At 36.3% G+C, this 24971-nt stretch overlaps 1 protein-coding gene across 3 annotated transcripts in view; it reads left to right on the forward strand.

Annotated features, from left to right (window-relative positions):
• TAFA2 (TAFA chemokine like family member 2) overlaps positions 1-24971 on the forward strand; it is a 489998-nt gene that overhangs the window by 300243 nt on the left and 164784 nt on the right. For all 3 annotated transcript variants that reach the window (XR_007129699.1, XM_047743378.1, XM_047743379.1), the window contains exon 2: positions 20444-20550. Coding sequence is in view for 2 of the 3 variants with exons in the window: in XM_047743378.1 (XP_047599334.1) it covers positions 20445-20550 (106 nt within the window). In the remaining variant the exon portion in view is untranslated. The remainder of the gene's footprint in view (positions 1-20443; positions 20551-24971) is intronic.

Consider the following 24971-nt stretch of genomic DNA (forward strand, 5'->3'; position numbering starts at 1 on the left):
TCTTTAAGTGACAGAAGGAAATGGTGGTAATATGCATTGTGAACATTTCAAGATATCCAACATACGGGTCTACACAATTCACTTTAAAAAGCACTGTGAATGCTTTTAGCTGTAAATTATTAAAAGACTATTAAAATGACAATAATTTTGTTAGTGAATTTAAAAGTTTGCTGATTTTAGCAAGTAGTCCCTGATTTATAACAATTTTTTCTTATTTGATATTCATGTGTTGATCATTATATTTTGAGACCCTGGTTTGTGCCTGGTGCTATCAAAGGCATCATCTGGCTTCTCGAGCAGCACATTCCCAGGATATCAGGTTGTAATGTAAAATAAATCTAGAGAATATGAACCTTGGTAAGCCCAGTTGTGCAGACTGTATCCTGGGGAACAGGGCAGAACACAAGATTCTAAAAGAAGTGTTACTTACCTGCTTTTCTCCCTCTCTGGGCTCCAAAGTAGTGACTGGAATATTCAGTGGGGTCCAGTTAATCTAGATATTCAGAAACAACAAATGTTGACATCCTTCGACTTGATACCTTATGGCACAACAGAATGTGTACGTTTTTTATGTATCATGTACCATTCCTAAATGTTTCATTTACTTAATAATGCTGCTGCTCCTACTAGGTTACAGATGAAAGCAGATGAACATGAGATGAAATAACTTTGCCAAGGTCATCAGGCCATTAGAGGTCAAGGCCGAAGTGCTGTTGACACCTCTGCTGTATAACATCCCATGATGTTAACCTACTGAATCTACATTCTGGAATAAAAAATATATTCTAAAATTCACCGCATGACTAAGACATGTTTACATACACTAACTGAATCTACATTTTAGAATAAGAAATATTCTTTGAAATTTACCTTATGACTAAGACATGTTTATGTCCATCTCCAAGTGGTATAGACTGGAACTCGGTATTCATTTCTTGGACGTAGTCACTAAGAATCTGGTAATACACTTTGGTTCCCTGTGAAATTCGCTTCCTTTTGGTTCTTTTGATCCTCTCTGTGTTCACACGACTCTTGCCTCACACCATTGTGTGTTGGATTGCTGCATTCTTGCTTAGGGCCCCTGATTTTTTATTCTTAGGGTCTTTCTATCCACTTGATCTTTTAAAGAAAAGTCTCTCACTGAAATTCTAACAAAGATTGAATCCTTTAAGAGCCTTGAAAAATGCAAGTTGTTATATATACTTGTGCTCACTTTCCTGCTTGCTTTGTAGGAGGATGTGGCAATGATTGCTTCCTTCTGATTTGGGTGATCTTTTCCATGGGGTGTGTTCTTCTTTAAGCTGCAATTAATCTTGCAGTTTTTTTTTTTTTTTTTGGTGGGAAGAGTCTTGATTAGGGCCACAGCTTGTGGTATACTGCCTGTTTGTCAGAAACATGGATACCTCCTGGCTTTAATGGCTTAGGGACATTCTGGTTTCATCATTTTATCTCCCTGCCTATTGTGTGAGCTATATTAATAATAAGAGTAGCTAACACTTAAGTATTTTCTGTATGTCAGGTGCCAAGCTAAGTGCTTTAGGTGTCTTAACTAATTTAACAATAAGGCTAACCCTAGTAAGCCACAAGAATTATGTTCCACATTTAACAGATAAAGGACTTTCACACAGGTAGGAAGCTGCCATGGCAGACCTAGCACTCCAAACCTCCCTGCTAAACAGTGACTGATGTATAGGAGGCAAATCCAACTTATCCTGCAGAGGGACAGAGATGCCTTCTTGGAAGACTTGAGTCAATATGGAACTGATTTTTCCACTGGGTTTTCTCTATGATTCTTCTAATTATGTGTTAGCTATGGCAGCACACCCCCTCCCCCAAGATAATACTTACTTGTTGAGCCTTTATTATGCGCAAGACCCTACTTTAAGCATTCAATATGTGTTAGCACATCCAATCCTCACAAGTCTTTAAGAAAGGCATTATTATTTCCTCCTTTAGGGCAATGTGGTAGAAGGAACAGGAACCTTCTAGTCAGAGGACCTGGATGTGGGTCCTAAAGCTATCCCTTCTGGGTGTGTCTCTATTAAGAGTCACTCCACCTTTCTTGGTTTTCTTATTTTTAAAACAGATTGTTAGAGATTTAACTCTTTTTGGGGAGGGAACTATAATGTTTTTATTGAGTTTTTTGCTGTTGTGGAAACATAAATCCTTATCTATAGATTGAATATCTTTAGTTGTGAGACGTCTCTTCAGGTTTTCTATTTCCTCAGTGTGCATTGGTAAATTATGTTTTTTTTTTAAATTCAATTTACTTATTTTTTTTTCAGTGATCCAAAATTCATTGTTTATGCACCACACCCAGTGCTCCATGCAATATGTGCCCTCATTAATATCCACCACCAGACTCACCCAACCCCATCTCCCCTCCCCTCCAAATCCCTCAGTTTGTTTCTCAGAGTCCACAGTTTCTCATGGTTTGTCTCCCCCTCCAATTTTTCCCCAACTCACTTCTCCTCTCCATCTAGAGATTTAATCCTTAACCCTACTCCATTCCATAGACTTTGGGGTGTAGCCAAATGAGACTGCTTGCTTACCTACTCCTTGCATATTTCCAATTCCATGTCTTTCCCTGGACTGCTCCCTTGACTTGACACACCATTCTTATCTCTGCTTGTTAAACTCTTATCCATCCTTCAAGGTTTAGTCCAATTATTTCCTACTTCAGAGCCAGGTTTAACATAAATTGAGGACATTCTCTGTCAGAAGTAGTAAGGGTACTTCACCTTTATTACCTAATGTAACTACCAAAATTATGAAGTGACTGTTATTCAGATAAATCTGTTTATCCTGAGGTTTTTTTTTTTTTTTTTTCAAAAGAATTTGAGAAGGCCAGAAAGTTAGTAATGTTTTATTTTATTTTTTAGATGGGAAAACTAGGTTGAAATAATTTGATTTTGTTCATATACTAGACTTGGGTGAAGACATAATCAGAATCTAACTCAGAATTTTGGCTACGGATCTGGCACTTTGTCCTATTTGTCAAAATGTTCTGAAGGTACCTTTGACCCCCTAAGTTGGATGTACCTCTCTAAACCATTATAATCCTTCATTTACTACTCCATGAATCATTCTCTACTTACATGATCTTACAAATCTTATTTCTCCTCTAATATGAGTCTTTGAAGGATGGACAACACCAGGGCTTGCTGATCTTCATATCACTTACAGTTGTCCCCCATAGGGCCTTGCATAAAATAAGCATTTAATAATAGCTGTTTTAGATGAATACAGGGTATTTCCCCAAGCCAAAATTTGAGTAAGCAGCTGCATTTCCCTTAAGTTTGCCTGATAGCAAGTATGTTTGTGCTGACTGCTTAATAATTACTATGTACTGATGACGCATGTATAGTAAACAGTACTTTGACTATGTGATTTTAGGTTGTGTCTGTCTGAATTTAATTAAGATACGCTCTTACATTCTTCTGTTTATGAAAATTAATGGAAAACAAGCAAAGCATTATCATAAACTTATTTGTAATCCTTTATTAGCTGAAGGATGAATTACTGTGTTTACTCTGTTATTGTCAAAACTTAAGTATTTACAACTTTAGTCAGAATGTAGGCTCCGTGTGTGTGCAAAGATCTTGCCTATCGTTTTCACAGCTATATTACCAGTAGATGTTTAAAAATATCTATTGAATGGTGGGTGAAGTTATAGTTTTCAGTGGACAATGAACGTTTTACTCTTTGGATAATATATTATTATTATATTATTTAGGTTGTAAGGCACTTTCCATAGCTTATCTCTTTTGATCTTCATGGCAACTGAATGAGATAGTTAAGGCAAATATTATTATCTTCATTTAACAAAAAAGTCAACTGAGGCTCAAAGAGATTAAATGACTCCAGAAATAATCTACCTAACAGTAGGCAGTGACCAGCGCTCGAATCCAAGTACTCTTACTGCAAATCCTGCATTCTTTCTACGTTTTCAATTAGAATGGAATGTTGAGGAGGGTAACCACATTCGATAGACTTTTAAGGTGTTTTCTGGAAACGTATACATAATAAATTGAAGTGACTTTGTCATCTGAAAGATGTATCACTGAGGACACAATGTTACTGATCTTGGTGAAAGGGTCTGAATTTGAGATAGTTCTGAATTATCCTTTGAGCCTTAGACTAGGAAGGAAGCTAACTAAGTACAGCCACTTTATTTTCCATTTACTTCCTTGGCCTCTATTTTCCTGCGTGTGTGAACCATAAGCTATTTAAGGCTTCATATTTTTACCAAAATCTTCTAAATACCCTTTTGTACTCTGTAGTTTTTGTTCCTACCAGCTGAAAAGAACCAGCTGACTTGTGCTTTACCTTGTGCTTTATTGTTTTCCTCCAGTGTTTTCTGCCCGATGCCAAAGTGCAGATGCTGTGATTGCTACTTCTAGCTCAAGACATCTGCTTTTCAGTAGGTCCTTTCTTTCTTTCATTCCCGATTATAATCTTTATGTGCCACTGCTAAAGTATAGAGTCGGATCTTGTCCTTGAATGAATGCTCTGTTTTTAGCCTCTGGATTCTTGCATGGAATGAAAACTCAGTTTTAAGATACATTCCCAATGAAACATGTTCAAATCTAACGACTTTAAAGTAGTCCTGTAAGCCCAGTTGTTTGATGAAAAAGCATTCATTTGAAGTCTGTAAGTCTAGGCACAATTTTAAATTGGGGATGAATAAGAAGTACAGGGAAAGTAACTAATTGGTTTAAGGTTATTTTTGTCTTTGTATGCCACCTTCCTGTTTAGTCAAACAAAGTTTATATAGCATGACTACAAAGTGCTTTCTGTTCTATAACCTACTCAGAAAAATGATGGCTTAGATCAGAAGCTATATACTGGCTGCTCAAGGGCTGTATTTGGCATACAGAGTGTTCTTAAAGTGGAATTAATTGAGAACATTTAAAAATTGAGGGATTTCATATATGGTTCTGGATTTTTGGATCTTCTTTAGAAATAGGAGGGTATGACACAACAAAGCTCGCATTTCTGTACATCACCAATGGAAGGGAGGTGGTTTTCAGAGGTCAATTAGTGAGATCGATCCAACATTTCACTTCATTACTTTACTGCTCGTACTGGCCCCATCATAGATCTATATACGGCTTTTTGTTTCCTTCCTTCTTCCTTCCTTTCCCCTCACCCTTTCTTCCCTGCACCCCCACAGGCCCTCCCTCCCTCCCCCCAGTATTATTTTGGCAATTAGCTCACTTAATTTATTTCCAGACATGGATAATTTGCATCTATTTGAGGGTTAAAAAAAACTATGGTCAGGGCACCTTTTTTAGAAGTCCAAAAAAGAAATATAGTAGGACTTAGCTTAAAGTATTTTATTTTAAAGAACGGAAAATATGTTTTCATTGTCATTCTTTTAATGGAAACAATTTTCGACCTGGAAGATCTGATTTTGAGTTTTGGCTCTGCCACTTACTAACTTCGACCTTGAACAAGTCATTTAACTTCTCCAAGTTTGCTTCCTCATCTCTGCTAGGTGATTATTTCTGCCAGCCTCATGGTCATGTGTATCAAATGTGATCATGGATGTGAAAGTTCTTAATACACCATATGGCACTATGTAAGGGTGAGATATTTTATGGGGAAGCAGAGCTAACATATGGTTTCTCAAAACTTGGAATCTAGTGTTAGAGACAGGACTTAAATACAGGATACAATAACAATTAAAATTATCCTACTATCTACAAGGGTAGAGCTATTAAATGTTATCAGACGTAAGAAAAAGTGCATGTTCATGTGGGATAACCAAACTTAAAATTAAAAGGACATTTATAGTATTTCTTCAATTTATTAATTTATCTATGCCATAAATATTTATTCTGTACCAATTCTGTGACCAGAAGCATCGTAAGTGCTACGGATAAACCAGTGAAATAGAAAAAGCCTAGATTCCTGTCCTGCTCTTGTAGAGTTTGTGTTCTAGTAGGGGGGAGAGGGAAAATAAAAAGTAAATAGATAAACATTATGATTTCAAATACTGTTAAGTGCCATGAAGAAAGTGAGTGTAGATATATGCTAGAGCTGATGAGCAAAACTATTCCCATGTTTTGGGATATATGACTCTTACTATATTACCTTTTTTCTTTATTTTCAATGATAAGACACACATAACTTAATTTTTATTAATTTTAATAATTTTAAGTGTATAATTCAGTAGAATTAAGTACATTCACAACACTGTACAACTGTGACCACTATCTATTTCTAGAACTTTTTCATCATCCCAAACAGAAACTCTATATCCATTAAATAATAACCCCTAATTTCTCCCCCGACCTCTGATCCTGGAAATCTCTCTTCTACTTTCCGTGTTTATGATTTTGCCTATTCTAGATATCTCACATTAGTGGAATAATATTTGTACCTTGGCTTCTGACTTATTCTACTTAGCATGTTTTTACATCCATGCTGTAGTATGTCTCAGAATTCCATTCTTCTTTAAGGACCGATAATAGTCCACCGAATATACACACCACAACGTTCGTCCTTTGACAGTATTCCCTATCTTGACATGATTTGGTTATGGGTCTAGTTTGCAGAACACTTCACAAAGCACTTTACTATCCATTATACATGGCAAGAAGAGTGTTAATTTAGGGATTATTGGTTAAATTGCTGTAAGATCATCATGGTATCTAGCACATTTTGTTTGTGTAATATTCTATCTGATGTGTCTTGAATTCCGGTTCCCAAAAATGAAGTGAGGGTATGTAAATTGGAGGAAGTTAGGTCAGTAGTTTTCAACAGGTACGAAATGACAATGGCTGTAGTTCAGATCGGTCTGACTCCCCTAATGTAGGACTTTACTCAGTGTATTTGGAGTATTTTTTGAAAATAGATTCAGGTAATCAGTTTCTACCTCCACCTTGGGACATGATTTGACAATCTAGTAAATCTCACTGTTGGGAGAATTTCTCAAGATGAACATTTAACCCCTGACTTCTGTTTTGTAGTGTGATTGCATCCTGCTGGAAACATACCAGCTCTGTGACTGAGAAAACCAAATTCTTCCATAAGGAAAATGTTAGGGACATTTACAAACAATTGATGTCAGGTAAAGTAGAGTTAGAGGCTGGTAAATGACTGATGTTATTCAGAAAAGGAAGCCCCCAGTACTGGGAAGTATAAAAACATAAGATTTAAGAAGGGGCTGAAATCTTGTTGTAAAAGGAACAAACCAGAAAGCAATACATTGTAGAGCTTACTGTGGAGACAGAGGTTTATAGGACATGGTGGTTGCTGCTTTGATCTTAATCAATTGAGTTCACAGGTGTTTAAGCTATTACCTGAAAACTGAGCATGGTGCTTTGCTATATTAAAATCTGATAATGTTCCACTCTTCCCTCAGAAGGAGCTCATTAAGATACATGAAGTTTTATACAAATACCGAACGCAAGGGGTGTCTAGAAAATGCAGTTAGTGTCATCCCAGTGTCATCATCTTTTTCATCATACATTACAAAGTTGATGTGCTTGGAGTTTACATACATGGTTGTCCAAAAATCTTGGCTAAAGAATTATTCTTAGAGCTAAGGGTGGATTCTGGTGAGCTCTTGATTAAACATCCTTTTCTTGGACCTCTTTCTGTTTGTTTCTTTTGAGGACGTAGAGTGGCATGCCTTTCAACACATAGCTGTGATTGTCTCTTTCATGGTTTGTTTGCTTTTATAATTTTGTTGATAAGGTGGAAATGTGTTAATATTGGGGCTCTTGCGGGGATGGTTATATGAAGAGAGGCCCTCACTGATAAAATTTTAGCCTTTCAGTTCCCTTACCTCCCAGAAGGTTTTATGTTGAGAGGAAGGTCTCTGTTGTAATGGCTTTTTGGTAATGGTGTGTTATTCTTCTGAATGTGAGAATATATGTCCTTCTTGGACCATAAACTTTATCTTAACAAGAAACCCTTGGGATGCCTGGTGGTTTAATCAGTTAAACATCTGTCTTCTGCTCAGGTCATAATCCCAGGGTCCTGTGATGCTCCTTGTGCTCCTTGCTCAGTGGGAGTCTGCTTCTCTTTCTGCCTGCTACTCCCTCTGCTTGTGTTCATGTTCTCCTTCTCTCTCTCTGTCAAATAAATAAACAAAATCTTTAAAAAAAAACCTTAAAGATTAATTTTTTTCATTATTTTCACTCTTGCACTCCTTTGCTAGCATAAGGGAAAAGGAACTGAAGTGGAGTAGGTTTTTTTCTGTGGCCTCATTTCCAAAGAGAACAAGTCCACTAGAGTAAAAGGGAAAAAATTCTTTTTTTAAAAAAAATTTTAAATTTTTTAAATAAACATATAATGTATATTTAGCCCCAGGGGTACAGGTCTGTGAATCACCAGGTTTACACACTTCATAGTACTCACCATAGCACACACACCCCTCCAAAGTCCCCAACCCCACCACCCTCTCCCTATCCCCCTCCCCCCGGCCCCCATCAGTTTGTTTTGTGACATTAAGAGTCTCTTATGGTTTGTCTCCCTCTCGATCTCATCTTGTTTCATTTATTCAAGGAAAAAAATTCTTAAGTAATCCTAGGGATCATAGGGTAGACAAAAAATTAGAACTGATTTCATGACTATAAATTATTTGCTTTATTAGTTATATAAGTTTTATTAAATAAGGAAAGGAAATACTTTATTATGAACCCTGTATGTGAACCTTAAGATGTATGTGCAGACCTGGCTCTGTTTTTACCATAAATAGCCACAAAATTAAATGGTAGGCTTATATGTAGCCACATATGATTGGAAGTTTTCTTTATTATTGTATTTGGTGATACTCTACCCAACAATTATGAGATGTAGCCATCTCTGTATCATTCAGGAGGGGATGCTTTGTGAGTTGTCTATATATTGCCTGTCTCCCGCTACTTGTTCCTAGCATTGTGTAGCATAGAGTCATTGCTCTAAGAGGGCAGGAGGAGGCAAATCTAAATTGTCCTGGTTGTTGACATTTTTCCCTGAAGTTTTTATAGGAGAAGAGATTGAATAGGAAATGAAGCTTTGTGCTGTCTAGATTTCATTTATCCAGCCTCTTCCTTATAAACATCATCAGTGCACCATCATTTGATGGTATACATACATTTTACATTAAATGGTATAAGCTAGGTCTATTTACAATTAAATGGCTTTATTACATTTTAAGTTTTAGCTCAATTACCCTCAAATTTACTTATGGCTTATTGTTTGATATCATATACTGCTTGTTACAGGTGGTTCAGTATGAAATCTCACTTTGATCATACCATATAACTATACGGCCTTTTGTTTATTTTTAATTTAGGAAAAACGGATTTGGATCCCAAAAACAATTGTCCATAATTTTAAAAAATCAATAAACAAATGGTAACAATAGGGCCACCGAATAACAAACAGAAATGCAGAGAAAGGATGCAGCTTAAGATTAATAGGGTAATGTGCAAAGACCCATGAAATTTAGGTTTGACGGACACTCTACCCTCAAACTGTCTAAAGCCACTGAGAAAGGAGTAAATCCTTGATCAAGACATGTAAAAATGAAGGACACATCTTTAGTACTGGCCTCTTCATGGTCTTGTGGTGCCAATCATCAGGATATGGAGATCAGCCAACTGGCTTTTTCTTATTAAATGAAGAGTTAATCAAGAAGACTTTTAAATGACTACTACATTGTAGCAAGCATTTATAGACTGCTTGGTATGTGTCAGGATCTGTGCTTAATACTTTACATAAATGAACTCATTTACCTTCCCAACAGTTCTTTGAGGCAGTTATTATTATTATTATCCACATACTATGGAAGAGGAAATGGAGGCTTTGTGAAATTAAACAGCATGTCTCTAAGAGCTAGTAGGTAGCCAATTCTTGACCTCCATGTCTGACTTCAAACATGCTCTTAATTGCCATACTATACTAAATATGCTACATTTTTAACCATATAAGCAATTGAGAACCTTCAAAATTGGCTAGCAGAATTGCAGCCGAATTGAAGAAATACTTTTTAGTCACTTCTTGAGTCTGTATGCAAAGAATAGTCAGAAAGCAAATAAAAGTTTCATTATTTTAGTGTCTACCATCATCTCTAAAATTCTAATCTTGTTTTTTTCTTTAGACAAGCATGTTTCCATTTAGAAGTGAATGCTAGTTTCTTGCTTAAAATAATATTTTAAGTGAACTGAAAACTAGGGTAGTCAGCAAGTTTGACAACTAGTATTAGAGGACAGCTAGTTAAATGTGAATTTCAGATAAAACTGATTGGGGTTAATTTCCAAAATATACAGAACTTCTACAACCATGAGCAGAAAAAAAAAAGATTAAAAAATGGATAGAGTATCTCAATAGATATTTTTCCAAAGGAAACATACAAATGGCCACTAGATACATGAAACGGTGTTCAGTATCTCTCATCATCAGGATAATACAAATCAAAACCACAATGAGATGTCACCTCCCATATGTTAGGATGGCTATCATAAACAACAATAAATAATAATGTGGAGAAATCAGAACCGCTGTGTACTGTTGGTGGGAATGTAAAATAGTCCAACCATGACAGGTAACAGTATGGCAGTCCCTCAAGTGAAAAGCAGAACTAGCAAAAGATTCAGCTCTTCTGGAAAAATATTCAAAAGACCTGAGATCAGGATCTAAAGAGTTATCTGTATTCCCATGTTCATTACAGAATTATTCACAATAGCCACAATATGAGAACTACCCAAATATCCACTGACAGGTGAATGGATAAAGCAAATATGGTATACACATACAATGGAATATTCTTCAACTGTAGGAAGGAAAGAAATCCTGCCATTTGCAACAACATGGATGGGGCTGAAAGACATTCTGCTAAGTCAAATAAGTTACACGAAGACAAATATTGCATTCCATTTATATGAGGTATCTAAAATAGTCAGATTTATAGAAGCAGAAAATATAATCCTGGTTGCCGGGGGCAGGGGGAGAAAGAAATGAGGGAGTTGTTGTTCAGTGATTATAAAATTCAGTTATGGAAGAGAAGTTGTAGAGATCTGCTGTACAGCACAGTGCATGTAGTTAACAATATGGTGTTGAGCACTTCAAAATTTATCAAGAGGGTAGATCTCATGTTAAGTATTCTTAACACATACATACACACACACACACACACACACACACACACACCCAGCAAAGGGACACAAGGAAACTTTTGGGGGTGATGGATACATGTATACTTTGATAATGGTGGTGGTATCCCATTTGTTTCCTTGTCCAAATGCATCAAATTGTATACATTAAATATGTGCAGTATTTTTATATATCATAAATATTTCAATCTGTAAAAAAGATAAATTCTGGGGCACCTGGGTGGCTCAGTGGGTTAAAACCTCTGCCTTCGGCTCAGTTCATGATCTCAGGGTCCTGGGATAGAGCCCCACATTGGGCTCTCTGCTCAGCAGGGAGCCTGCTTCCTCCTCTCTCTCTGCCTGCCTCGATGCCTACTTGTAATCTCTGTCAAATAAATAAATAAAATCTTTAAAAAATTTAAAAAAAAGGTAAATTCTAATTTAAATTGGCATTTTATATTTTATATGACAACAGTAACTAAGGTTGCCTTTCCTGGTGTAGCAATTCCATTAGGTCTAATCTCAATAGACTAGTGTCTGGTAGATACTGGACAGTTAATTCTGGAAGTGCAAACTCACCTTTCATCAGAGAGTGCAGTGTGTATAAATGATAAAAGGTATGTCATGTAAAGATTGGTCATTTTATTTATAGCCCACAGTAAAGAGATACAATAGTATTTCCTTTATCTAGTATCCTGACACTTAGGTGATTAAAAAAATTTTCCAGATAATCAAGAGCTGGCACTTCATTTTAGCCTTTTTCAAGGCACGCCTGTTTAAAATGCATCATGTACTTGTGGGACCCATCACAGAGTGTGGAGCATTGTTCGAGCACTGTCTCAATGAGGACTGAGCCAGTGGGCAGATCTGGATTCAAGACCCCATGGCCACTTAGGTCTTGTCTTCAAATTATTCTTCCAGATTCTAATGCGTACTCTGGGGACATTAATGCATGCAGAGCTTAGTTCAAAGAGTTATTGTGAGGAGTCAATGATACATTAAAGAAACCAATATATTTTAAGCCAGTACATTTAAAACTATAAAAATGTATATAGCAATATTAGTAACTTCAGTTAGCATGCTGAGCTCTCCCTGTCTCTATGGGCGTTTGAGGAATATTTGTCCTTATACCTAATGATCCAAGAATACTGTGTATTTATAGATCTGATGTCTAGTCTCTGTTATCCCTGCATCACTATTCATTTTGCAGAACCATGCGAAATCTCTGTTCATTAGCCTGCCTCCGTATTTAGCCTGTTGCTTAATATTCTCACATTTTAATTCCGTAGATTTAGAATAAACTCCTAAAAGTAGGTTCACTTCTCACTTATGGTTAAAACATATGGGGTCTTTTATTTGTTGCTCAAAGACATTTTTTATTTCCCACTCATTCCTAGCCAGGGGGCCATGCTCCAATTATTAATAATATAATAGCTACAGTTTTGGTGTCTACTCTTTTCTGGTTTGTGAAAGATGCTTTATGTACATTGTTTTTATTTCTTACAACAATCCTGCCAATACGTCATAGCATTCTTGCATTCCATATCTGGGCATTGAGACTCAGATAAGTGGATTTATCAAGTTTAGTTGTGTGTTAGAGCCAATGTGGTACTCAGGCAGGCATTTCTGACTTCTAAGCCCGTGCATGCTCTGAGAGAAGGACCTTAGAAGGAAGAGTAACACCTCTGACTTATCACGTATATTTTATTAAGTTCAAACTCACATGATTTCTTGTTTATTATAGTGGTGTTGCTGCTTGAGAAAATAGTGACGTTCCCATTTTATAGATAAAAAAGGAGAATAAGTGATTCTGGTGTAATAACAGATGCAAAACAGTGCAGGTATCTTTCTGGTGCTCTTAGATATCTCAGATGATTGATTTATTTTGTTTTACAGCTTTTTGTCTGTTCGGGCTATTAGTGATTGGAGCCTAATCATTAAATTTCTGTTTCCTGTCATTATGGTCTATAGTTGGCAAAAGCATTTGGAAAAAATAAACACTTTGGCTTTACATTGCTAAGCATAAATTATGCAGAAGGACTCTCTAGGTTTTTATATCAACCCAAATTGCAGTATTTTGGCAAAGTGAATGGAAATATAAAATTTGGGTGAAGGAGGAAAGCAGTTGTAGTTCTTAAATGAAGCTTGTATTTGCTACCAGGCAAGCCTTGGGAAGAAACCCCTGGAGCTTTCTTTGGCTAAATCTCCAGGGTTGACTTAACTGGATAAAATCCCAAATGTAGATTCATCATGAAACACTGATGTGTCTAATAAAATGAAAATTGTAAAGCAATTGTTTTAATTCAGAAAGAGTTAAGAAACTGATTAAGATTCCAAAATTTTTGTTTTGAAGTTACCTAAGGAAATAGAAGCTAACCATATGTCAAATGACTGGCATATGAAAATGCAACTCTCTAAACTTGTGATTATAGTTTATAAGATGGGAAGTCCAGATTCTAGTTGGTCAGCAGGGATTTTTTTTTTTTTAAGACTTTATTTATTTATTTGACAGAGAGAGATCACAAGTAGGCAGAGAGGCAGGCAGAGAGAGAGGAGGAAGCAGGCTCCCCGCTGAGCAGAGAGCCCGATGCGGGGCTTGATCCCAGGACCCCGAGATCATGACCTGAGCCGAAGGTAGTGGCTTAACCCGCTGAGCCACCCAGGTGCCCCGGTCAGCAGGGATATTTTAATTTAAACATATTTGGTATGTGTGGCCTAAGTGCTATATTGTGATGATATTGGATATAAGACATAAAATGAAAACAAAATATATAGGAATAATGAAAATGTCTAGAATCAACCACCCCTACTTCTGGATGATAAAACACATAGTATAGGATTATTGATAGAGATATATGATTGTCTCTTAAATTGGTTACTATATATTCTTGCATATACAAAGTACTTTAATCTTTAACCTCAATCTTGGTATTTGTGCTTCCCTAAATATAATTGCTATTTCAGTAAATACCTTACTAGATAGAGTGATAGCATTTGTCATAAAATGCTAGTCAAGTTTGATGTGATTTTTGCATAAAACCAACAATGTTGTAAAATTGTGGTTCTAGACATTCTATTTAATAGGGTTTTTCTTTTTTTAAATTTTTTTTCCTTTTTTAAATTTTTTAAAAAAGATTTTATTTATTTATTTGGTGGAGAGAGAGAGAGATGACAAGGAGGCAGAGAGGCAGGCAGAGAGAGAGGGGGAAGCAGGCTCCCCACTGAGCAGAGAGCCTGATGTGGGACTCGATCCCAGGACTCTGAGACCACAACCTGAGCTGAAGGCAGAGGCTTAATCCACTGAGCCACCCAGGCGCCCCCTTTTTTAAAATTTTTAAGTACTACAATTTATTACCTAACTGACAGATCTTCCAAGTAATTAAGCAATACTTAAAAAAAATTTTATTAACATATAATTTATTATTAGCCCCAGGGTACAGGTCTGTGAATCGCCAGGTTTACACACTTCACAGCACTCACCATAGCACTTACCTTCCCCAATGTCCATAACCCAACCACCCTCTCCCTACCCCCCTCCACCTGGAAACCCTCAGTTTGTTTTGTTGTTTTGTGAGATTAAGAGTCCCTTATGGTTTGTCTCCCTCCCGATCCCATCTTGTTTCAATTATTCTTTTCCTACCCCCCAGTGCCCCCATGTTGTCTCTCAACTTCCTCATATCAGGGAGATCATATGATAATTGTCTTTCTCTGATTGACTTATTTCACTAAGCATAATACAGTAGGGTTTTTCTAATCACCTATCAGCAAAAAAGGATTAATTTAGTTTTGGAAGACACATTTATTTCCGTATAAAATAAGAAAATTTAAAGCAACAATAATACAATTACATAATTTTAATTATTTATAGAATATAAAATTAAATAATTAAATAAAATTTAAATTTAAAATAAGAAAATTTAAAGTAATAATAATAAAAATAATAACATCCCGATAACAATATTGTAATAATAACTTATACTTGTAGAACGTGCAAGTGTAGAAAAACTTTACTTCACACTCTGCCCTCACTTATATCTTTGCCTTTTCTCTTCCTTCTCACTCCTTCCCATTGCCTTGTTCAAATCTCTCTGGCTACCACTCTCTCTTTACTTCTCGTCTCTGCATGTTTCTTGAGAGAGCAGTCTGCTCTCTGATTCCCTTTCCTTGTCTCCTGCTCAGTCTGCTTCTTTCCTCATTTCCTCTCACTCCACTACACAGTACACTGTAGTCCAGTACAGTACACACTGTACAGTACAGTACACTGTAGAACAGTAGTACACTGTTCTTGCCATTGGCATCCCTAGTTGCTCAATATGATAGAAATTTAATTGTTTAACCTAGAAGTAATGAAAGTTCTTCATTAAAAGGATTCATTTCTTTTGTTCTGATTATAAAATCAATGCACTTTTCTTCCTTCATTGAACATGTATTGATGTTCTATGATGTAGGTATTCTTTGTGGTAGAGCAGTGATTAATAGACAGGACCTGCCCTCATGGAAATTACATTTTAATGGGAAAAAGAAGGAAATAAACCCTCATCACATATAAATAAGTGAATAAGATAACTTGAGATTATAACAAATGGAGCAAATTCTATAGGAGAGTGGGAGCAAGAGAGACTGTGGGGTGGGTTTCTCCAGACTCCCAAGGGCCAGCAGGTCAGGAGGCACTCTGTGCAGGTAATCATAAACAGAAGCTCACCGTGCAAAGTGGAGACTCTAAGGCAGAGCTAGCAGTTAGTGTAAGGTATAGAACAAGCTTGGCATGAGGGTGTTGGTTTGCACCCTTGGGAGTTGCCTGGGTGAAATCTACAACTGGCTCTCATTCTAGGAGGGTGAGGAGAAACTGAAGAAAGAGGGAGGCTGTTCCAGATTGGTAGGTGGCAGATTTAATAAACAAGGGAACTTATATATGAGGCTTGTCTTGGGTGGCCACAAGCAGAGTAGATCTCAGCACCCACCCACCAGACTCTTAAAAGGATACAGAGAGTCCTTAATGGGGTTCAGTCACGTATACCATTCCAGATGACCTCAACAGCACCTTGCGCTCTCAAGAGTTTGTCCTTGAAACAGCTCCCACTATATAAATGGTGGACAGAATGTATATTCCAAAGATAGGGGAGGGATGAGGGGCCTCTGGTTGTCCGAATCCAGCTCATAGGTCATGATGAGTCACGTCCTCTCAATGACCTCTCCCCACAGAGGGACAGAGGGAAGGCCAGTGTGGCTGCACTGTAGGGAAGGAAGGAAACAGGAATGTGAAGTGAGGTCAGAGAGGCTAAGGTGGGGCAGGGGAGGGCAAATGATATTGAGCTTTCTTTTCAGTAAGAAATTTAGATTTTATTCTTGTTTTAATAAGTAAATTCTGGGATTTAAAGCAAGGAGTAGGGTGCAGTAATAAAATCTGATTTACATTTTGTAACATCATTCTGGTCCCTTTGAGGAGAAAATTGTGTTATCTGGCCTGCATCCTGAACAGTGAATAGAAGTTAGCATTAATGAGAGTGGATTGGGGGATGGAGTGAATGGCTGATATGTTTCAAGTGACATGGAAGTGAGATTAAGCTGGATGACATTGAGGAAGCGTCGTGAATTTAAAACACAGACTGTGAGTATGTATGGAGAGGGAGATGGGGAGGAGAGGCAGGAAATAAGATTAGAGATAATAAAAAAAATGTTTAACTTTGATTCAGTTGTTTCTTTTTTTATATCTTGCTGAGGTTAAGGGTCTTTCCTTCTGTACATAGAGGGGGAACTTGTGAAGGTGTTAATCATATAAAGGATGTCTCATGATCATAGTTACATATTTGGCTACACTGTATCCTATTCAGTCAACAGTATTAGGCACTTTTTGAATACTCAATACTACAAATGTAGTCATAAAAAAAGGCAGACCCAAACCTTGTCTTCAGTTCCAGAGGCTGAAAATACTGACTGTAAGAAGTCCAGCTAAGAGGCTGTGGCCCATGAGAAATTTTGGTGGTCTGAATTCAAGTATTTCAGTAGGGATGAAAGCAAGTGTGTATGTTTAAGAGATATTCAGGAAATAGTGCTAAAGAAGATAGTAATTGATTGGAGGGGATGGGAGAGAGGTCTCTACACATTTCCACATGTTGAACTGTATTCCCCTTCCTTTCGTAGTTTGACAGCCTGGTGACTTTGTGGGTGTTTTCATTTGCAGATGTCTAGTTATCAATATGACCGGCTGTCAGTTCTGTCATCCCATTTGGTGGGTGCACAGTGATATGGAAAATACAATGGGTCATTGACCTTGTAGCAGAGGCCATTTGCTATGGAAAAACTATTATCAAGAATTATGTTAAGTGACAAACCATAAGTGACTCTTAATCTCACAAAACAAAGTGAGGGTTGATGGGGGGAGGGGGTTGGGAGAGGGGGTGGGGTTATGGATATCGGGGAGGGTATGTGCTATGGTGAGTGTTGTGAAGTGTGTAAACCTGGCGATTCGCAGACCTGTACCCCTGGGGATAAAAATATATGTTTATAAAGCTGTAAAAAAAAAAAAAAAAGAAAGGATTAATCCCCAAGTTTTGTAGCAACATGGACGGGACTGGAAGAGATTATGCTGAGTGAAATAAGTCAAGCAGAGAGAGTCAATTATCATATGGTTTCACTTATTTGTGGAGCATAACAAATAGCATGGAGGACAAGGGGAGATGGAGAGGAGAAGGGAGTTGAGGGAAATTGGAAGGGGAGGTGAACCATGAGAGACTATGGACTCTGAAAAACGATCTGAGAATTTTGAAGGGGTGGGGGGTGGGAGGTTGGGGGCACCAGGTGGTGGGTATTGTAGAGGGCACGGATTGCATGGAGCACTGGGTGTCGTGCAAAAATAATGAATACTGTTATGCTGAAAAAAAAAATAAAAAAATTTAAAAAAAAATTATGTTAAGCAGTTCTTGTCAGATGAGTTTTGCTAAACTATTCATTTTGCTATATGATATGCAGTACAATAAGTTTGCAGGGATCGAATGTAGAGTGGGGAGGCAGGATAGCTAAAAAAAAAATGTTAGAAAAAGTAGAATCTCAGAACAAAACTAGTACTAAGAGTGCTGAGAGGAAACAATGGATTATGTAAAATGAGTATTTAGTTTTCTGAGAGAAAACTACATAATGGATTATGTAAAATGAGTATTTAGTTTTCTGAGAGAGAGTACAAAACCAGATTATTTCCCTCAGAGGCTTCCTGAGAACACTAGTATCGTGTGTTACTCTGTGGAGAAAGATTTCTGGAAATGCTGCACACTCAAATATGCCTCTTGTTAGAAGAGGATCTGGTTATGTTTGTTGAAGCTAGAGTTCTACAAAATACATTTGCCCCTCCCGCCATGTTGTTCACTAATACTCTATTAATATGCTGTGGAATTGATGCCTCACAGAATGCTCCAAGGGAAGTGCTGGACTAACCAAGTGATGACTGTAGTAACAGTTAATGTTTATTGAGTGCTTATCATCTTCTGTGCATAGTGTTAAACTCTTTATGTGGACTCTCTTAATCTTTATACTGACTACGCTAGCAGGTGTAGATATTATTATCCTCATTTTAGTGACAACAAAAATACTCTAAGTTATGAAGTAGTTAGTCTAAAGTAATATAGTCAGTAGGCAAGAAACTGGATTTTAAACCAAACAGTTTAATCTAAAAGATCAAACACTCATCCCTTTGTACATTGTCTTGACATGTCATAAGACTAAAGTTCATAAAGGACTTGGTCATTGTTGGTATGACCAAAACTCCTTACAATCTTCTCATGAATGGGACTGACCTTTCTCAAGGACCAAAGAAACATCCAATGACTGGAATGTTCTCTAATCTCATACTCATTGAGCCCTTATGCATGCTGGTCAATAGATCAGTTATTTCACATGAATTATCCCATATTATAGTAGAGGAAACTGAAGTAGGAGATCCAGAAATCAGTGCAGACTGGACTCAAATTCAAACAGTCAGACTCAGGAGTTAGTCATGTTGTTAATCATGTGACAATGTCTCCTCAAAATCTGAATTGGTGCACACAGCTTCTCCAGGCCAAGCAATGCTTGCATATATCTATATTAAAATATAGAATTCATTTTTAATGCACTTATCCATATGAAAAACTCCTCATCAGAATTATATAAATTATAGCCATCATTGCTATCACTGAGTCAATTTTTAGAGATAGAATTTTGGAAGTGACAGTGTGAGAAGAAAGCTAATTTAGAGAATTCAAGAGGAAGATGAATCAGATTAGGTCAGAAAGTGACCTCGTGAACCTGCCTTAGAGGTAAGGCAGGAATCTCGAGGTCAAACAACAACAGAGTTTAGTATAGGATTATAATCTGAGAAGGCACTAAGTGATGGGCATATATTTTATATACCTCATAAATAAATACAGATGAATTTTATTTTCTATTAGTTTCAGTTACCCCTTAGCAAAGTGGTAGTTAATATAAGGCATTTAGAATTATAGTAAAAATTCAAACCCAGAATTGCCTATCATTAAAATTGACCTTAGGCAAATTTCCAAATTTGATCTTTGAAAGGGGATGGACATACAAATACACACCATTTGTTGTGAAGAATATAAATATTGTCATGTAAAGTGCTAGAGAAAGTAGGTGCTGTGCTTTTATTATAGGTAACTATTATTATATTGGAACATTTCTTTGTTTTCCCAAGTTTTGTGAGTTCAACTTGAAAAGGTTTACTTTGTATTTTTCATTCTGCTCTTCCATTTTTCTCCTACTTCTGATAAAGTACAGGACAGTGGATTCCAACAATATTAAAACATCTGTGTGTCTCTAGTAGCGGCATTGTAAGAAGCAGTTGTACCAGGTGACATTTTTTTTTTAAAAAGCACATTAGGAATAACAGATTTGAAATGAGTTTATTCTGGACAGGAATTCATTTAACACATTTTATCTAGACTGTTTACTTTGACCATTTGACTTGGCATTGAAGAAGGAATCTTCTAGAAAAAAAGAGTAAGATAAAGTCACTTATTTAAAGATTATTCAAACAACTGTGCCTTGGATTTTGTGAATAAGTTAAATCTATATTTATATGGAGAAAAATGGTAATGTTTCCCAGTTGATTTAGGCTATTGTTAAGTGAATGAAGACTGACTGAGGTAGAGCCTCTTTTATCTCCTGCATCATATCAAGGCACTTTGTTTGGAATATTTTTATTTTTTCTCTTCGGAATTTATACAGTAAACAGCATTTCAAATACAATAAATGCCATTTTCAGATGTTCAGGTGTTATGAAAGCTCTAAATGTAGCACAATTATAAAGGAAAAGTAGTGGTTTCATATACTTAGGATTTTTATTATTTTTATTTTATTTGCAGGATGAGTAAGAGATACTTACAGAAAGCAACAAAAGGAAAGCTGCTAATAATAATATTTATTGTAACCTTGTGGGGGAAAGTTGTATCCAGTGCAAACCATCATAAAGGTAAGCTCTTCTGCTTTTTTTCCCCTTCATCTCTCTGTGGAAAGTGAAAGATCTCCTTTAACACAGACTATCATGTTCTATCTTCACTGATCTGTTGGTTTTACTAGGTACGGGCTTCCCCCGGTAATTCTCTTTAAGTAAAAATGCAGAGAGTTATCCTTTATATGGCTTTGATGGGGGAAGCATGATTGTTTCTAGGATTACTGCCATTTCTGAAAATAGTGTTCAAAGACTCTGCCTTTCCCTGTCACTTCCATTTTTAAGATATTGGTGCTAAAATGTTTGGTTGACATGTAATAAACATGAGTTTCAAATTGCTAACAACCTGGGAATGAAAGTATCTTTAATGATCTGTGTCTTAATAATATGTATCTATGGAAATTTTCCCTCTGTGCTTTTTGTGGATCACATTTCTTCATGCTAGTGTACATCTCTGACCACCTTTTGGGCTCTATCCCTAATGTGATATTCAGCAGGCTCAATTCAGAACAGAGTGAGAATATTTGTTTTACACATATGTGTTAAGCCTGACAAGTTCAGCCCTTTCTGTTCTCTTTCCTGAGCCAATGACTCTGTATAATGAATAGCCACCTTTTCCAAATGAATTAAAATGGGGCTATTTCTGAACTGTTCCTACCACAATCAAGTATTCATAGCCTGACTAGTCAATTTAAGATTTTTCTGTGAAATATGATTTTACAATTCAATTTTCTGTCCTCTGTAAAGTCTACAGATAAGCAACTTTTAAATTTTATTTTTGGGGGAAGAGAGAGTTTAGAGTGCCTTGAATTTTGTAATACTTAAATTAGTTACACATGTGTATTTAATTAGCATTACATGGAACATTAACACCAGGGAGAGGGAAGACGTGGTGTAAGGAAGTGATGGCTCTGAGATAAAAGCTTTCCCCCTGTGTTTAAAACAAAAAAAAAGGGACATCTTTCAAAGTAAGAGAATTTTATGAAGAGGCCTTTCATATTTCATATTCCTGTTTTCATCCCACAGTGTGTGTGTGTGCGTGTGTATACATATAATATTAATTATGTCATAGGCCTATTCTAGAATTTTCTTTTCTTTAATACAGCATACTGATCCACAAATCCTCTTTGATAATTGTTATTCATGGAAAAATAAAAAAAAAAATGCCAAGGAGGACATTTTCCCCCATGGCTCTAAATTGGCAGCAATGGACCAAATCTAAGGACAAAGTACTGTTAAATACTCACCTTTTAGTGAGACTTGGAAACTACTTGGGCTTAACAAGAGAAGACATATACCATCCCTTCTGTGATGGGTGGCCACTCCAGTGCCCTTTCCCAGCCTATAAAAGAACTGAGAGAAGTGGGGAGATTTATGGGAACAGTAGGAATCACTCTGATGAAGCAAGGGTTAGCTTTCTCAGCTCCAAAGCCAAGTGATACAATTCATGCAAAATGCCCCTTTTGTTTAAACTATTTTACATTTAAAATAATAAGTATAATGTATATATAAGTCATGTCCCTAAAACGAACATGTAGTGCCTACTCACCCCTTTAGAAATGCAGCAGTTTTAATACTGGAAACTGGCCATGTCTGGCACTCTGATTTCATTCCTTTGTCTCTTTCCCCAGACAATCACTACACTTAAATTTTGTGATTATAATCCTTTGGCATTTATTTCTAATTTCACCATGTATTTATATATCCCCGTGTGGCATATTCCTTAATTATGACTGTTACTGAATTTTCATACTAGTATCATACTGTATTTTTCTGTAATTTCCTACTTTGCCCAACAGGCACTTGTGGCATTCATTAGAGTTGATGGCATATAGCTATAGTTAATTTATTTTTACTGTTATTCCACATTTTATTGTATGAAGTCACCACAATTAATATTTTTATATTCTTGTACATGAACACTTGGTATTCTATGTTCCTGCCATTATGAACAATGCTTCTATGATATTCTTGCTCTTTTCCCTTGGTGCACATCTACAAGAGTTTCTTGAGAACACATTCGGAGGAGCAAAATTGCTGGGTCTTGGGGCGTGCATATCTTTAGTCTTACCAGATAATGCCAAATGGTTTTCCAAAGTGGTAGTACTAATAGAGTCTTCCAAGGTATTTTCTTACCATATTTGTAATCTTGCTGAATGTATAGATCTCTCTCCTTTCTGGGTGAATAGTGCTCAGTGCGTCTTATTTCTTTTCTTGATTAGTCTCACCAGAATTGGTCAAGATTTCTAAGAATCAGCTTTTGCCTTTGTTGATCCTCTTTCTTGTGTCTCTTCTTGTATGTCATTACTTTTTGCTCTTATCTTTATAATTTCATCAGTTGTGTTTATTTTTATTTATATAACAACAAAAACTCAGTGTATGCCAGGTATTTGTGGGGAAGTGAAACTTGCTTGAATTTCTCAGTGCTACAAAAAGCCGTAGCCTCCTGAAACTTTTCATACCTCTAGTTATTTGTGTAGTTAGTTTCTTTGATTGAAAAGGACAGTAAAACTCCTCTTAACTCCTTAAATGAGCTAAATGTTACAGCTTTGATTAGGTCCCTAGGTTAAGGTCTCAAGTGCCTGAAAGATTGGGGCACCACCTTGCTGGGTGTGAAACTCCGATCTTAGAGACACCTGGGGTTTATTTTGTCCTTAGAAAGATGTATTTACATTCGAAAGATTAGAGTGAGAACCTAGGATCCTTTCCAGTCTATCTCAAAGCAGCAAAATATATTTTTTTCCCTTTCAGATTGGGAGCAGATGACTGTCTCTCCTGTATTAAAGTGGGAAAAAAAACCCATTCTACTCTGTTACTCACCTGTAGAGTTTTTAGCTACTTACGTAGGACATATGACCTGGCCTTCCTTATGAGGAAGGCATAGGTCAAAGCAGGCCAATGTACTTATTTATTATGAGATAATCCTAAGAAATCTTTGATTCAGAGTACCTTGTGTAAGCGTTCAAGATAAAAATAATAAAGATGAATATTAAAAACTCAACAGCACTATTCTCAGAGCTTTACAGATATCAGTTCATTTAATCTTCACAACAATCTCTGAAGTATGTACTATCATTAAATCCACTTTATGGATCCAGAACTATGGCAAGGAAAGGTTAAATAATTTGTTCTTGATTGGCTTTAGTAACCAGAAGGCAGGATTCAAATTTAGGCAGTCTGGTTCCATACAACCATGATATTTAGCTAGTAGTGAATTTCTTTTTATACTATTTGTGGTTTAGTTGACTTCCTGAATCTATAGATTGGTGTCTTTCATGAACTTTGAAAAAATTTCAGGCATTACCTCATCTAATATTTCTTCTACACCTTTGTCATTACTACCTAGAACTCTGCTTATGTGGATGTCCGCTTTCTCACAGTGTTCTGTTTGTTTCAACACCTGTATTTTCTACCTTCAAGTCAGTGAATTCTGGGATATTTATTCACATCTTCCTACCACACTAGTTCTGTGTTCTCTTCAGTCTAATCTGCCTTTCATCCATATATTGAGTTTTCATTTCATTTATTATATGCTATTCACAATTTTTGTTTTTTGGTGAATTGGCTTTTGATACTGATACATTTTTGTTGTCATTTATGTTTGTATTTCCTCTTTTTATACACTTCTTTATATATGTTTTGTATATATTATATAGGTCTTTAAATATTATATATAATTACTATATGATATATTTTAATATTATATATTATGTATATTTTGTATATATTACATATGCAACATAATATAGATAAAATTATATATAATATATACCATATTGTATATATGTCATATATGTTATGCAAATATCTTAAAACATAATTATTATATGTAGTTTATTAAAATTATTATATTACATATTGTATATACATTTTGTGTGCATAATATGTGTTTTATATATATTATATATACATTGTATGTTTGAGTTGATTCTATTTAGTGAAATTTTTGTGTTTTCTTCCTGGTGAGTCTCATTCATGATATGTATTTTAAAGTTTGGTGATTTAACAAAAAATTGTGAGCTAATAATATTCACTGGAATCGTATTTGTGAGAATTTTTAAGGCCTATGCTTAGGATGCTTTCTTTCAGATGATTTGCATACTATCGAATGTCTTAGGTAAGGTTCTTCAAAAGCAGAGCCAAGTCAGGAATTCTTGTTTATGTGATTTATTGAAAGAGTGCTCTCAGGAGGAGAGTGAGGGCAGCAAGGTAGAACAGGAAATGAAAGCTAAGCACAAGTAGAGTCTGGTCAGACAGACTGGTCGGATCCTATGGAGGGGCTCTGAAGCATGCATTGCTCCATAGAGTTGGCCTCTCTTTGAGAGAAGATAGATAGCCTCTTCTACCCTGTGTTCATTAGTCATTGGCTATTGATATATTCCCCATGGCAGGGAATAGCTTTCCTGGGAAAGGGGCTCCTCCTTTGCAGAGGGAGAACCGCT

The sequence above is a fragment of the Lutra lutra genome, chromosome 8, assembly GCF_902655055.1.
Source record: "Lutra lutra chromosome 8, mLutLut1.2, whole genome shotgun sequence".
NCBI lineage: Eukaryota > Metazoa > Chordata > Mammalia > Carnivora > Mustelidae > Lutra > Lutra lutra.